This window comes from Chaetodon auriga, chromosome 23 (assembly GCF_051107435.1).
Source record: "Chaetodon auriga isolate fChaAug3 chromosome 23, fChaAug3.hap1, whole genome shotgun sequence".
Classification (NCBI taxonomy): Eukaryota; Metazoa; Chordata; class Actinopteri; order Chaetodontiformes; family Chaetodontidae; genus Chaetodon; species Chaetodon auriga.
Genome location: NC_135096.1, coordinates 16,684,416 through 16,698,758, shown reverse-complemented (window position 1 = coordinate 16,698,758; position 14,343 = coordinate 16,684,416). Strand labels below are relative to the sequence as shown.

The following is a 14,343-nucleotide window of genomic DNA, read 5'->3' as shown; positions in this document are numbered from 1 at the left end:
AGGGAAAGGATTCAGGCTATTAAAGAGAAAGCTGGGATTACGCTTTGGAATGACAACCAGATGAAAGAGCTCTTATTATAATTTTCTATGGATGAAGAAAAATATTGCCGCAACACAAAGCTTTCTGCTGCTGGAAACCAGGTGTGTGTGTGTGTGTGTGTGTGTGTGTGTGTGTGTGTGTGTGTTTTTGGCTCGCCTGGTCACGTTGACAGCCACGTCCTCGTGTGTGGCTCTGGTTAGGACGCAGAACAGCTGGTTGAGGATGGTGGGCAGAAAGTTGACCATCACATGACCCTCCATGGCGTGGAGACTCTAGGAGGGAGGAGAGGACGTCGGAATGAATGAGGTTACAAGACCGCATTTGATGAGACATGAACAAAAGGGCGTGTCACATTTTCTTCAATAAATCAAGCGTTGAACGGTACCTTCAGGTATTTCACCAGCTCCCCCTCTGAAGCTTGTTCTGACATCTCCATGCTTTGACAGTGGTGGAAGAAGTTGTGCAAGTGCTGATCCTGAAGGAAACATATCAGAATACGTATTTCACTTCTATTTGCATTCTGAAGGGCATTTCGGACATAATTAAACAGACATAACGCGCACACACCTGAGTGTAAACTGTGGAGACGAGATGAGTTGAGACTTTGAACAGCGGTTTTCCTCCGTCCACCCATTTGATCTCCGAGCCGGAGTGCTGCAATGACAAGTGGGCAACAATTACTGGACTGGATACTGGACAAAAACTGCACTGTGTTGATCTAAAATCAAAGAAAATAAGAAGACAAGGTGTCTTGCCATATGGCTGCAGTGCACCATAAGATAGACAGACTAAGGCTTTTTTAACTCAAGTTCTTATGAAGGACTAAGTTTGAGAAAATGACTCCTCACATTGTGCACAAATGCATATTTGACGAGCCACTTTTGTGCACATGCTACAGCTTTGATTAAATTTACAGTAAACCCATTAGCCCTGCACCGTGAAGCAACACTGAGGCATCTGAACAGATGAGATGACATTTATTGTTTTAATGGATTACATGTCAGCTCTGATCAGATTTCACAGGCGTTTGATGTGTGAGGCTGTTGGACGTCTACAAGGTCCCAATCCAATCACAGCTAATAAGATCTTCATGCATTAACCAGGAAAATACTTTGACATAGAGAACAACTGAGGTCTGAAGCGCTTGGGCTGTTGACTTAAACAGAATCGGGAAACAATCAATGACCTGAAATAGATGGTTTCACAGCCCTCTCATGATCTTTAGTCCACACATAAGTCTTAAAAATAATCGAATGTTAATAACAATCATCGTTTTTTACCTTGTTGATACCATCCTGGGAGCCGAGGTACCCGGCGGGCAGATTGGCGGCCACAGGCAGCTGCTGTTCATTCATGATGACTCTACCATCCTTCAGCAGAGGCAGCCAGGCTGAACCCACTGTGGGTGCAGAGCAGGTGCAGCCACATGCTTATAAAGAAGCTTAAAAATGTAAAATATCTCCACCCTCCTCATAAAAACCACCATCACACTGTGTAAAGTATGCGTGCATCAAACTGCTTTTAACCACATTATGCACTGTTTTGTTGAACACTTCAAATACCCTCTGGCGTTTTAAGACGTGACCGTAGGTGCAGCCCACCTGGAGTCTCCACCAGGTCTTTCTTCTTGCTGTTGCTGTCACAGCTAACATGATAGAAGGTGAAGAGAAGGTGATGCTTCTCATGCAGCTGAGTCGGCAGCTCTATCTTTATCTGAAGGTGAGAAAAACAGATTCCTGGGGTTGGTTCCCTAATACAGAGGGAGCTTTGTTCAGGAAAATGAAAGTGAGAAAGCATTTCCTGTGAGGACTGAAATGTGCTAAAACAACATGAGAGGAGGCGAGGGGTACCTTCTTCCTTCAAAACACTCTGCCTTCAGAGAAGACTTTCTGACGCTGAGCACATGTCGTAGAGCCTCTCTCTCCAGTCTCCTCTGTTTCTCATCATTGTTACGCACCTTACAATCTGATAATGAGTAGTACAAGCATAGAAATACCTCATCATAGAACTCAGGGTTCTGCTGGTGGTGCAGGACTGCTGCATGTGCCTGCTTCGTGAACAGAGGACCTCCCGGGCGACCATAGATGCACTGCAGCGGATTCAAAAAGTAGGAGATGATCAAACGTGAGGGAGAGATATGAGTGTGTGTTCTGAAACACAGTCATCACAGTGTGTTTTAATGTGTAAAGGGCTGCTTGTTGGTTTGGCTATGAAGTCCAACGTCAAGACCAAGTCCAGGTCAGCGAGTTCAGAGCCAAGTTCCAACTCAAGACCACCACTGGATCTTGACTTCTTGTCTGAAGTCGAGACCAAAGTCAAGACCAAAAAGTCTCAGGTGATTCACAGAAATAGTGGATGCTTTTAGTATTTATCACTTTCAAATAAATCTTACATTTAAAAAGAAAAACGATCATGTGTGACATTAACCAGACAACAGCCAAAAGTGTAAGAAAATATCTGGCATTTTAACTACAGATGATGTCTTTCAGGTCCACTAAAGTCCACGTCATGCGACTCAAGTCTGTTGGTTTGATTTGTGTCATTGCAGAAGCTGCAGTATGAAATGAGAACTGTGTCCTGCAAACGCACCTTCAGCGGCGGGGCTTCATCCTCGTCCGAATCCTTGAATTCAATGCAAACAGCAATATTCCTCGCCTGAAGAGGGCACACAGAAGTTTAAAACAGACAGATTAGGAAAGTTTAAGACCCGAACACCCCTGGAAACAATTCGGAAAAATGCGTCTCTCAGTGTCCATTTCGGACGTCCTTCAGTCCTGTAAAGAGAGCGAAGACATTTCAGGCAAAGGACTGCCAGCTCTGATTTAAAGTGAAAGTGGGCAGAGACACAGATGGCAGGGAGAAGGCAGGTTGGTTTTCTGTATGGAGCTGACCTAGTGAAAAAAACATCCCTGCATTAATGTATTAATCAGAAGCTGCTGCTCTGCATGAGCATAACTCCACCCAGCTCTGCTGCTCGGCTGCATGAGCCCGAGGCTGCTGCCAGTTGTCTTGTAGGCTGAACAGGAACACAAAACGATGACAGAAGAGAACGCTAGTCAGACAAAAGGTTCACTTTCCAAAAAGGTTAAGTCATGTGTGTTGGAATGACTTTACGTGACAAATAAAGGATAAAATATTGATGGTGCAGATCATGAAAGCACCAACAGAAAGGCTGACAATGAGAAGCACAGTCCCTGTTTCCTGCTGCTGCATTAACTCTCGTGTTTCTCCATGCAGCCGACGTGTTCCTACCTTAGCAAAGGACTTCTGTCCATCATATTTGAGATGCTTTGGGTACACATAGAGGTGGTTTTTATAGATGGTGCATGGCTGGGAGCACTTAGCGATGCAGGGTACGAACTCCTCCACCTCCAGGAGAGCGCTGCCAGGCCCGTTGCCTTCAAAGTTCCTCACAGGGATGTACGAGGAAGTGACACAATCTGCAGGCGGGACACGAGAGGAGTTACAGGGTTCAAAAGCAAAGTCTGATGATTATAAACGGACCGTTAAAAGTGGATTTGTAAATATTTGGAGGGTTTACTGGTTACATCCGGGGCCACACTGTCAATCGTCACATCTAAGTTCCCTAAGAGCACGGGGAGTTTGGCCATTTTCTCTGGTCTGGTGGTTAAAAACAGACAGAAATACCAATTACAAAAATGCATCAGCACCAGTTGTAGTGATATATTGAAGAGAGGGGAAAAAGCATACTTTCTGAAGTCAGTAAGCAGCTTGAACATGTCCTCGTCTGACAGCTTGCTGCTGTCCTGTCTGTAAAGAGCTGAGAAGCGAGCGCTTTTGTCCAAAGCCCCTGACGCGTCTTTGAACACAGGCCTGCAGAGACAGAGAAAAAAATCATCGGATCTGCTGGAGAAAGAGCACATTTCAGTTCTACACTAGTGGTTTAAGGATCTGCGCTTCCCAACAGAGTGACTTTCCTTTGACAGCTTCCGTTCAGTCGATACGCGGCGTCCTAAATCTGAATCACTGTGCGGTATCACGGCACAAGAGAATAAGCCCCCTTGATTTTTAGAGGAGAAAAGTTTCCCCTCAACTGCAAGAAATCATCAGTAATAGACTGTATGATCCTGATGATGGAAGCCCCTTCATTTCTCTGTAAACAAAATTGGGTTTTAAGCATTTGTGGATATTTTTATTTTAGATTTTTTACAGTATGCTGTGATGCTACTGTGCAGACACGAGGGTTCGTTCTCTGTCTCTTCTGCTGATGTTTGTTTTTCCTTTTCTTTTTGAAGGCGGGGTTGTGGGTGTTTTGTAAAACATTTTGGGAAATGCTAGATTTCTTCGACATAATGTAAACTGCAGAAAGACCCAGTGGTTTTCTTAATACCTTGCAGCCCAGGCGAATGGCATCCTGTACTGTCCCAGTCTGCTGCAGGCTGTCTTAGCATTCTTCAGCACCTTTTGAGCCATCTACAGGTAGAAAAGAAACCGGGGGATTCATTTCACTCATCAGTCATTTGAGATGTCTTGAGCACTTTTTAATCCACAGCCTCGTCCCCTCGACTAATCTCTGTACCTTAGCAGAGTCTGAGCTCTTCATGTAGGGTTCGGTGCAGTGGGTGATCCCTCCCTGCAGGACCTTCTCAATCCTCGCCACCAGGAAGATCTCTGGATGGGGGCATGTGACCGAGAACACCCCCTGTCTGGGGTACTGGAGAGCCCCGGCTGGGAGCCCACTGGCCTGCCTGTGGCCAGCCAGGGGACCATCGCCACTGCCATTGATGTGCAAGTCCTGTCCGCTGCTAGAGCCCGATGTCAGCTGTCGGACCAGAGGGTGGTTGAGATCCACGTGGAAGTCGGCTGAGATCTTTCTGCTGTTCTGGACGTCGAAGAGGGACAGGACCACGTAGAAAGGCTCCACCTTTGATGGAAGAGGAGAGGAGGGAAAATATTTCATGGTGGAAGATGGAAAATGAGAGACAAACAGAGAGTTTACATTTTAAGGGATACCCATCCTTCCTAATGCACTTCCCATTTTCCATTCAGTCAAAACGTACCATTGGTGTAATTCATCTTCCCATTCACTCTTTCCACCGTGTGTTTCCATTACACAAACCCATTTGTGTGTGTGTGCGTGCATGTGTGTGTGTGTGTGTGCTCTGAATAGCTCGGCTAATAGCTGTGGTTTCCCAGTTGAGTGCTGAGTGTAGGAGGAGCTCTCCTCCTGCAGAGACAGAGACCTTGGAGAGTGACGGCAGGAAACCAGCCTCAGACTGGTGCTAATGCATGGTGGGAGGCCCAGGCTGGTTGCCATGGCAGCGGCCAGTCCTTGTGCCAACAACACCAGTTTTGACGGGGGCCAGCCAAGTGGGCCATCTGAACTGTCTGTGATCTTCTTAACTGATTTAGCCCTCGCCGTCGTTTGCTAAAGAACATTTCCTGGACTTATGGTGGAAGTGTGACTTTGCACCTCTAACTATATTTTACTGTTTTTCACTGAAACATACATTAGTTGTTGGTCCCTCTTCATTCTCTGCAACGCAGCCCTGCAGGTTGAAGGACAGGTCATGGCAGCTGACCAGGACTCTCTTTCCAAACTTCTCTTCAAACTGCCGCACGTCTGGTTCAATGCCAGAGAAATCCAGTTTCTGTGGAAGCAGGAGATGTTGTCAAAAGGGTTAAACTGCCACAACAAAAACATTGAGTCATGAAATCAATAACAAACAGGACTGGTGCTGGGGAGAATTAGCACAGCACTCATACAGAGTGTGCAGGGCTTTGTAGTCAGGTGTTATATACATCACCTGTGTGTCAGGGTCCAAGGTGAACAGTTTCAGGCGAGCCTCGCTCCTCATTTTGGACTCGATATCTCTGGCAGTCTGTTCAAAGCAAGCCAAGAAGTGATTCAACATCGCCAAACAGCTTAATGTTTAAAAACGAAGTGGGATGGAAATGATCATGCGGTCCATATCAGAGGCCTGGTTGGATAAACAGCATCAGTCTGTGAGGAGGAACGAACACTACATCCAAGGACAGTGTGTATAATCAGCATGGCCAAAGCATATCATTAAATTTCAAAACAATGATGCTAAAGATGCTAAAACGAGCCCTAAAGCTGACAGTAATATACGACTCTGTTAACGGGTGCAACAGAAGGATCTCCTCGGTAAATACAGCTAATCGCAGACTGCGCCTTTAAGTGTTTTCAGACTGCCACGTCCCGCTGCCGGACTCCTGTTCAGCACCAGTGTTCGCCTCATCTGTCCTCTACATTTGGAGACCATGCACACAATCCCAGATGTGTGCTTGGTTAGCACCAACAGGAAAATGTGGGACCTGGTCGCAGGAAATACAGCTGTTTAGCAATTCACGCAAAGCAGAGCCCCAGTTACAGTTCAGGCCGCGTCCAAGGGAAGTCGACACCTTCAGACATCCAAAGCATCTCTACAGTAAAGACTAACCCAAACGGTGTGGCTCGTTGAGCGGTCGAGCAGAGGTGGCAAGCATCGTAGGAATGTTACTGCAGATGGAAAAAAACAGGCTACCTGAAAGCCGTCTTGAAAACTTCCGGAGGAGAGGTCTGTTTTTCCGTGCTCCTCATCTGTTGGAGAGATCAACATCAGCTCTGTTAGCTGATGCAATTATGTAAAAACATAATGACGTGCTGGTCTCAGCTTTTCTCTGAAGAGGAACGGAGAATTACGTAAGGAAAAAAACATTCATAATAAGGTTGTTTATCGAGCATGAGGGGTTTTCATGAGGAAACATCCTCAATATAAATTATTCCCCGGGCTACAGACGGACTGAAGAAGGCCGCAGGTGCAAGCAAGCATCAAAAGACACAAACGCTGTGAGGAGGACAAATAAATACATGCAAAAATAATTGAGCTGCCGAGACCAGCGATGTCAACGAAAGGACAAATGCAGAAGAACACACCGTCATGCAGCTCTCCGTTCCTCTTCTCCTGCATGGCCTGCTCAAAGCTGCTGTGGAGAATCTTGTTGAGGGTGCCAATCCACTCCTCCATCTCCGCTTCGCTGTCTGCAGCCAACAGGAAGGTGCTCTTATCCTGCATCTTCAGCTCAAAGGCGAACCGACGCACTTTGCTGTTCTGGAAGAAGACAAACGTAAACTCTGGATTTCATGCACTTTGGTCCTTTCAAGTTTTAATTACTGTAACGTAATTAAGCTTAAAGATGGACACTTTAATATCCATGATGTACACTATGGCTTCACTATGGTGTGTGAGGTCCTTTACCTGAACAACCCCCATGCATGAGTCCAGGAAGATGGTTCCTTTGGGTTCCTTGGAGGTGTTCTCATCCTTGTAGAAGTTGAGGTTGTAGGATCCATCTCCCAGCTGGGCCAGATGGAAGTACCTCCGCTTGAAGGACTAGAGGATGAAAATATAGACAGTTAACATCCCAAACGGCCTCCTTCTCTCTAAAAATACCACACGGGTGGAGATGGGGCGTGGGAAAGCTCAAGGGTAAAGTAAAAAAAGACAACATGTTAGAGGCTACATGGAAATACAGTATATACACAGTGAATAGTCACTACTAACAACACTGGAAGGGGCTGTGAAAGGCTGTGTAGCCTTTTTGTACCCACCCGCATGGTAACACTGATTGCACTGTTCATGTTGCCTTTGTACAGCCAGCCATGTTTAGATACTCCTCCTTTCTGAGAGCCGAGGGAGGCTGTGTCCTGCAGGAGGAGGTGCAAAGAACACACATTAATACACGTATTCTACCGCTCAGTGAAACCAAACACAGATGAGGTTTCTATTCATTTATGTCTCTGAAAAAACACATAGAGTACACACTCTCACACACATATTTACACACTTTGCTTTGAGGTTAAAAATGTGCTGAGTGTCCTCGAGGCCGGTGGCAGGAGAGGCTCACATTGACTGTCCCTTCAGCTCTTAATTAAGCTCAACATTTACATCAAGACTGCGCTTCTTTAATCTCAGGAGATTCCAGCCATGACAGTGTTTCCATTAAAGGTCACTGGCCCTCAGTTAAATCAATGCCTGAAGCCAGCTAATTATTGGGAGGGGATGTGCCCTTAAAATGCTACGAATGTCACGAAGATGTCAGCTATTCTGGGAAACGACGGGGGCCTACAGCACACAACAAAACATCCAAAGGTTAGTATCTGATAAAAGAGTGGAAGTGAATAAATGAATATTGTGTTGTGCTATAAATGAAAAGATAATGTTTGTGCTCTCTTGCATTCCCTTGTAATCAAGCGCGTCTGCACAGGCTTTGGTGTTCCTCTGGGTTCTCTAAACAAAGAGGGAAGAAAGTTTGCGATTGGCGGACTTACCTCATCTTTTTCCACATCTTCATCCACCTCAAAAAGGTGAGCTGCCAGTTTCTCAGGTCTCAGCACCTTACTGAAAGCAGAGGGAACTGATCATTTCTACCGGCCCCCTCATCACCACTCAAGGACTTACTGCACACTTTAGGGGAGAGACGGCCATCAGAATCCAACAGCAGGATTTAAGGGATCGCTCATCTCGAGGAACATGCTTATTTTCTTTCTTGCTAGATGAGATGATCAATAGCACTCTCGTGTCTGTAAAACTATGAAGATGTTCCAGCTCATTGGTCAGAGAATAGTTCAGCTCAATTGTTCCCAGCCCTCTCCGTCTGTCGAACTTCTACAGTCCCTGACAGACGAACTCAAGTACCCCTTCATCAACTTCACCACAACATTTAGCTTACTACTTCAAGCATTTAGCCACTGCTTTTAGCTATTTCGTCTTCATATTTGGACTCCAAATTCTTGACTGTGTAGCGCTAAGAAAAGTACAAATGTAAAGTGCAAAATGACTTTTTAAAAGTCAAGGCTTCTCAGTCATGCTTCTAGTTTTACAGGATGTGGCTCAAACACCGCAGCTGCTTCTCAAAGTGCAGCTCAAACCCCAGACGGACAGTTTACCCTTTGACCTTTACAAGACCCGGCTCGCTCTGGGGAACCACTACTATAAACAGTGTCAAGGCAAGGGCTTGTCTAGTTAAAACATGACACACAGCATCTGTAAACCGCATTCCTGTCCTTAAGGAAAGTGGCCTGGCCAAGGACACATAAGGCATTGTGGGATTTCCCTCAAGTTTCGATGATATCAATCAACAGCAATCCCAGAATAGCTCTGCTTATCCTTAGCAGGAAAACATAGGAAGCCTTCCATTGTTGTTGTGGAAGAGCTTGAAGCCTCTGAGACACTGATTTCCGTCTTTCTAGAGATCAGCCTAAAGCATTCAGTGGTCTAGAGACAAAGGGCAGTGTCACTGAGCAACAATAAGATTTATAATATCCTTCGGTGGGCTTTTCCAGCTTCGTGTACGATGTGGTGGACGTGAAGCGGACTGTCAGCCCAGCAGCACATGCATTTATGGATATGAGGATAGAGAGTAAATACACAGCACAGTGTGATGGACTGAACCACTGGATGGCACATTACTTTGCAAATTAGCTCATTTTAATCATCTGTTTGTCAAATGAATCCTATTAAATCAAATGGGCTTATGTGTTATGTGTCTGCAGTGTGCTGAATGTTTCATGTGTCATTCTGGGCTTTTAGTAGTGGAGGTGAAGCTGTGCGTCTGTTAGATTTACTGGACCTAAAGGGGCTGACTTTCACTCTGTAGTAAGGGTCCAACCCAGTTTGGGACCGTTTCATCCACAGTGGACAGCAGACAGGCGCAGACGGCTCCCACAGAAAAGCTTACTGAAGTTCTAGTTCTAGTTCAGCTCAGCTGTTACTCTACATGTGAAGCAGAATCAGCGGCAGTGACCTTGAATGCAGCTTAGTTTTGTACCGTATTCTTTCACAGTGTGATGATGGGCCTCTCAGGAAACGTACACCTCACAACACCGCTTAGTATAACTCAATAACACACTCACTTTGGGAGCTGGCGGAAGTCTCCAGAATACTCCTCGTACTTGTAATTGACCACATGCCAGTCGGACTTGTAGGTTTTGATACACTGCAGAGACAGAGAGCGAAGAGGGGGTGAGAGGCCATTTCAACATGAGCAAATTAATGTGTGTACTTACATGCGTGACCCAGACGCAGACAGCCTCAGGTTTCTAAAACAACTGCAGAAGAGTACAGGAATATTTGACTTCCATCCAAAATGTTTTTTTTTTTCCAGGAAGAGTGGACTTAGAGGGATTTTGTTGCTTTTAAGGAAGACTTTAAGACTCAGAGGAGCTTTAGCAGATCCAACACTAAAATGCAAAATATCCAAGTGAGTTAGCGAGAGACAAACATTTATCTTACTATTTGTCCAAATAATCCTGATACAAATCAAGCACAGCAGATCAAATCTAAAATAAGAACACAACATCTGTTCAGACAGGATCAATATTACAGAAGAAACTGGATAATAAAGGATTCATCCATCCACTGGTGCATGGTGTGGAGGTCAGTGTATTTGGGCTCAAAGTTCAATTTAGCTGAACCAGAGCAGGTAATACTGAAATAAATCCTGTCCGAATGGGAGTTTCTTGTACACTTTCTCAGTTCAGACCAATGTGAGGACATTTTGTGACATCTGTTCATCCTTTTCATCTTACGATAAACTGCAGTTCGAGCTCACAAAGCTGCTAGTCCACATGTTTCTGAGAAGCTACGTTGGGTTAAGATTGTTTATTTCTTCCTGCGGAGAGCAGAGAGGAAATCTAAACATCTGACACAAGCATGAAAAACAAACACCAGCAGCATCACTTGGTTGGAGATATTCCAATATGTGTTCATCAATTCTGCGAATTCACAAAATACACATGCTGACCGCGGCAGAGGGTCACTACAACGTGGAAAAATAAATTCAGAACGAGAAGAGCCCATCGGTATAAGGCTGCACAGCTGCTCCAGATGTAGTTATGATGTAATTCCTGGCTGCAGCCATGGGGGACTATCCCCTATCAGGCTCTATCAGGCCGCACCCCGACCAACCCCAGCACACAGCTCCTCTGAAACAACATGACGTGAACCACCAATGAACTGCGGACTCCATCTGTGGCTGATCCTCTGCATTGTGAGGGTGGAGAGCGTAAGTGGAAGTTCACTTAAAGGCTAACGGCTAACAGTTTCTGATGTGGCTCATATAGATTTTCCCCTGTGTCTAACTCCTGTGAGCGGTCAACAAACACTTTCTCTGAAATCTGCTTTATCCACACACTGTAAACAAAGCAGAGTGAATCCTTGGCTGGATTCATGTTTGAACCTATGAGCTCCTGTATCTGATGGCTCTTCAGGGCCTAAGAGCTGGTTGCATTATCTGAACAGAAGTGAAGCACCTGCCTTTGGGTGAGAGGAGAGAAAACATGGCTGCGCTCCAAACAAAAGGATAACGCGGCGCCTCAGTCACGACAGAGAGGTTGAAGCTCGGGCCAAGACTGAGGGATAAAGAATGGACAAAGCAGGCTTACGTCCAGGTATGTATTAGTTTTACCTCTTGGACAAACAGCGAGTGAGCTTCTTTCTCAGCAGTGTCTGGCACGGTGGAGAACAGAGTCCTGCCCTGGCGCCTCAGGGTGGAGATCTGAGGAGGGAAAGGGAAAGCAGGCATGAAAAACAGGACTGATAGAAGAGGCTGGCACACAGATCCATCCTCCTGCTGTTTTTATACAACAGCGCAAATTCACTCACACAGTATAAGCATTTCCTGCAGTTCTCTTTGTACCTTCCTTCAAAGGAGGGTCAGAGATCAAGGTCGGCTATAAACCAGCCTCCTGAGCTCCTGGAGATCAGCGCTATGCTCAAGGACACTTCAGCAGAGGGATGTTGCTCGCCATGTCTCTCTGATTCATTTAACTTCATTCAGATGGTCAACTCGCACTACAACCAGGGCTGCAGCTTCAAATCAGGCCAAGCTAAGACTTCGGGATAACAACAAAAGCCTTGGCTTAGTAGCATCAGATGTAGCATCACAAATATATCCCAAAATCCTTTTCAAAACACATTAAAATCTAATGTAACATATAAAGCAAATGGAGAAAAAACAATAATGTGCAGCCTGTATTATCCCAGTCCTAATTCTTCTCCCTTATTAAATGGATACAGCCAGAAAGCGAGGAGCGAGGATCCATAGCCGAGGAGCCAAAGGCGCCCCGGGGCTTCAAGACTGTTGGGCTGGGAAGCTATTGGGCACAACACTGCTCCCACTTAGTGTTCTGCTTTTCTACTCAACCCACAAAGATGAGTAGGAAACAGTGGCACAATGACCTACTTTTGTCATAAATCTCCTATTCTTACACTTCAAGCTTCACACATTTGCCCGGTTCACTCTTGCAGTAGCTATTAAAGACGTGTCAGGAGCCCAGACCGAGCTCAGTTAATTCAGCCTTGTATAATATGTGTGCAGGTCAAATGAAGTTCTTATGAGCAGGCTATTGGGCACCAGTTATACTTCAAAACATCTGCAGTGAGGAAAATGTTGGTCATTCAGGCTAACAATGCAGTGGTTTGGCTGCAAAAGACTTGAGCTGTTTGGAAAAAAATGAACTTTTTATGCTTTTGTTGTAGCAGACAAAAGAAAGAAAAAGGCCTTATTAATGGAAAATACACTGATTTACTCTCTTACTGTGAGTTATGACGAGACTGATACCACTCTCATATCTGTTCACTAAATACGAGGGTAAAGCGAAGACACTGCTAGCTTAGGTTAGCATACAGACTGAAAGAAGGGGGGAATCAGCTAGCCTGGCTCTGTGTCTCATTTACTAAATCCATACAAAAACCAAAATGTGAAAACAAAATGTGTATCAAACAAGATAAAATGTCTTAATTAGTGAGCTTTAGAGGTGCTGTTGTGTATTTATTTTACCGTTGCACAGAGCTAGGCTAGCTGTTTCCTGTCATCTGGCTCAGTACAACAATTCAAAGACCATTCAGCGGCTCTCATACAAGCTTTAAAGCCTATTTCTATCTTTTCTCCTTTGCCAAATCACTGAAAAAGAACCACTAAACACACACACACTGCCTGTCTGTTTGACAAGCCACTCACAGAGGCTTTGACCAAAACACACCACTGTCAGTCAACCGCTAGCAAGAACTGCTGGCTACCAATTAACAGCATTCCTTTCACAGTCATTAAACCAGAGCTTTGATGGCTTCCACTGGGCCAGAGGAGCGTGTTCCCACAGGCAGTGACACTGCAGGGCACATCGGGTGATGCCAGGCAGGAACTAAACTCTCCAGCATGGAGATATCTGGGTAGACGGCGAGGAGGCGAGAAGTGAGTCTTCTGAGGTCTTCGTTCTGCTTTGAAGGATGAAAGTGACTGTGTGTGTTTCATGTGTGTGGCTGCATGCATGCAAAAGTGCATTAAACACGCTCAGTCCAGCATCCACCCGGGATCTCTCCTGGAGTGGATCCATAACTCAACACTTTACCTCCTGTTACCTCTTTCCACACTGAGGCCCCCCTTCTTGCATGCATGCGTGTGTGTGCGTGCGTGTTTGTGTATCCATACGCGTGTGTGTCTGTGCAGCACGTGCACATGCTACACCCATATGTCTGGCCGGCTCCCCCTTCTCCTCTCTGAGCCCAGTGATGTAAAACATATGGCAGGTTAGACAGATGGACGGACTGGGTCACACACACACACACACACACACACACACACACACACACACACACACACACACACACACACAGAGTCCGGGGCAGTTACTAATGGCTGTGCTCTGCAGACAGCCTTGTAATGAAAACCACTCATCATCTCCTGATTGTGAAAGAGTTTGGAAGCAGACTGTACGTTGACGATTTCCCACCATGCACTCTGCTCACAGCTACATAGTTTGAGTCCTATAAAAGCCTCAGTGATTTCCTGTAACTGTACTCAAACTGGAGGAAACAGTGCATTTGTTGGGGACTATTTTTAGCGGCGGATGAATCCACATTGGTGGTGTAGTGAGGCTCACTGATGTGATTTTAACAGTTTTTGGACAACGATGGCGCAGAGGAATGAGATATATCAGGCTTTGATACACACTTGCTGCTAGGATATGCACTGTTGGTTTGAGTCTGCACACGGGATTTGTTGACAAGAGGAAAAATATTGAATCTCACCAGACTTTTAAGTTTGAGACTTGAGGAATGACAAACACAAGTGTTTTCTCCCTCTCCCTCAAACTGGGAGTGGGCCCTGCCGAGATCCATCTCAGCACGACGGTGATGTAATGTTGACACAGCCTTTCAGACCCTTTGAACACCAGCAGCAGATCTATGCGGCGTGTAAATGTTTATAAGACCACGAGCCAGCGATTACACACAGTACATGCAGAAGTCAAATTTCAGACATGGGTTGACCACATCATT

The 14,343-nt window shown here is 45.5% G+C and overlaps 1 protein-coding gene across 15 annotated transcripts in view; it reads right to left on the bottom strand.

Annotated features, from left to right (window-relative positions):
- Positions 1 to 14,343, bottom strand: part of dock9b (dedicator of cytokinesis 9b) — a 46,316-nt gene that overhangs the window by 14,385 nt on the left and 17,588 nt on the right. For all 15 annotated transcript variants that reach the window (XR_013076195.1, XR_013076194.1, XM_076723413.1 and 12 more), the window contains exons 3-23: positions 11,474 to 11,563; positions 9,921 to 10,003; positions 8,337 to 8,406; positions 7,617 to 7,712; positions 7,264 to 7,398; positions 6,942 to 7,116; positions 6,550 to 6,605; positions 5,809 to 5,883; positions 5,512 to 5,652; positions 4,581 to 4,925; positions 4,392 to 4,474; positions 3,752 to 3,874; positions 3,582 to 3,661; positions 3,293 to 3,480; positions 2,630 to 2,695; positions 2,037 to 2,129; positions 1,642 to 1,753; positions 1,321 to 1,439; positions 608 to 694; positions 426 to 515; positions 197 to 312 (exon numbers count right to left, since the gene is read on the bottom strand). Coding sequence is in view for 13 of the 15 variants with exons in the window: in XM_076723413.1 (XP_076579528.1) it covers positions 197 to 312; positions 426 to 515; positions 608 to 694; positions 1,321 to 1,439; positions 1,642 to 1,753; positions 2,037 to 2,129; positions 2,630 to 2,695; positions 3,293 to 3,480; positions 3,582 to 3,661; positions 3,752 to 3,874; positions 4,392 to 4,474; positions 4,581 to 4,925; positions 5,512 to 5,652; positions 5,809 to 5,883; positions 6,550 to 6,605; positions 6,942 to 7,116; positions 7,264 to 7,398; positions 7,617 to 7,712; positions 8,337 to 8,406; positions 9,921 to 10,003; positions 11,474 to 11,563 (2,423 nt within the window). In the remaining 2 variants the exon portion in view is untranslated. The remainder of the gene's footprint in view (positions 1 to 196; positions 313 to 425; positions 516 to 607; positions 695 to 1,320; positions 1,440 to 1,641; positions 1,754 to 2,036; positions 2,130 to 2,629; positions 2,696 to 3,292; positions 3,481 to 3,581; positions 3,662 to 3,751; positions 3,875 to 4,391; positions 4,475 to 4,580; positions 4,926 to 5,511; positions 5,653 to 5,808; positions 5,884 to 6,549; positions 6,606 to 6,941; positions 7,117 to 7,263; positions 7,399 to 7,616; positions 7,713 to 8,336; positions 8,407 to 9,920; positions 10,004 to 11,473; positions 11,564 to 14,343) is intronic.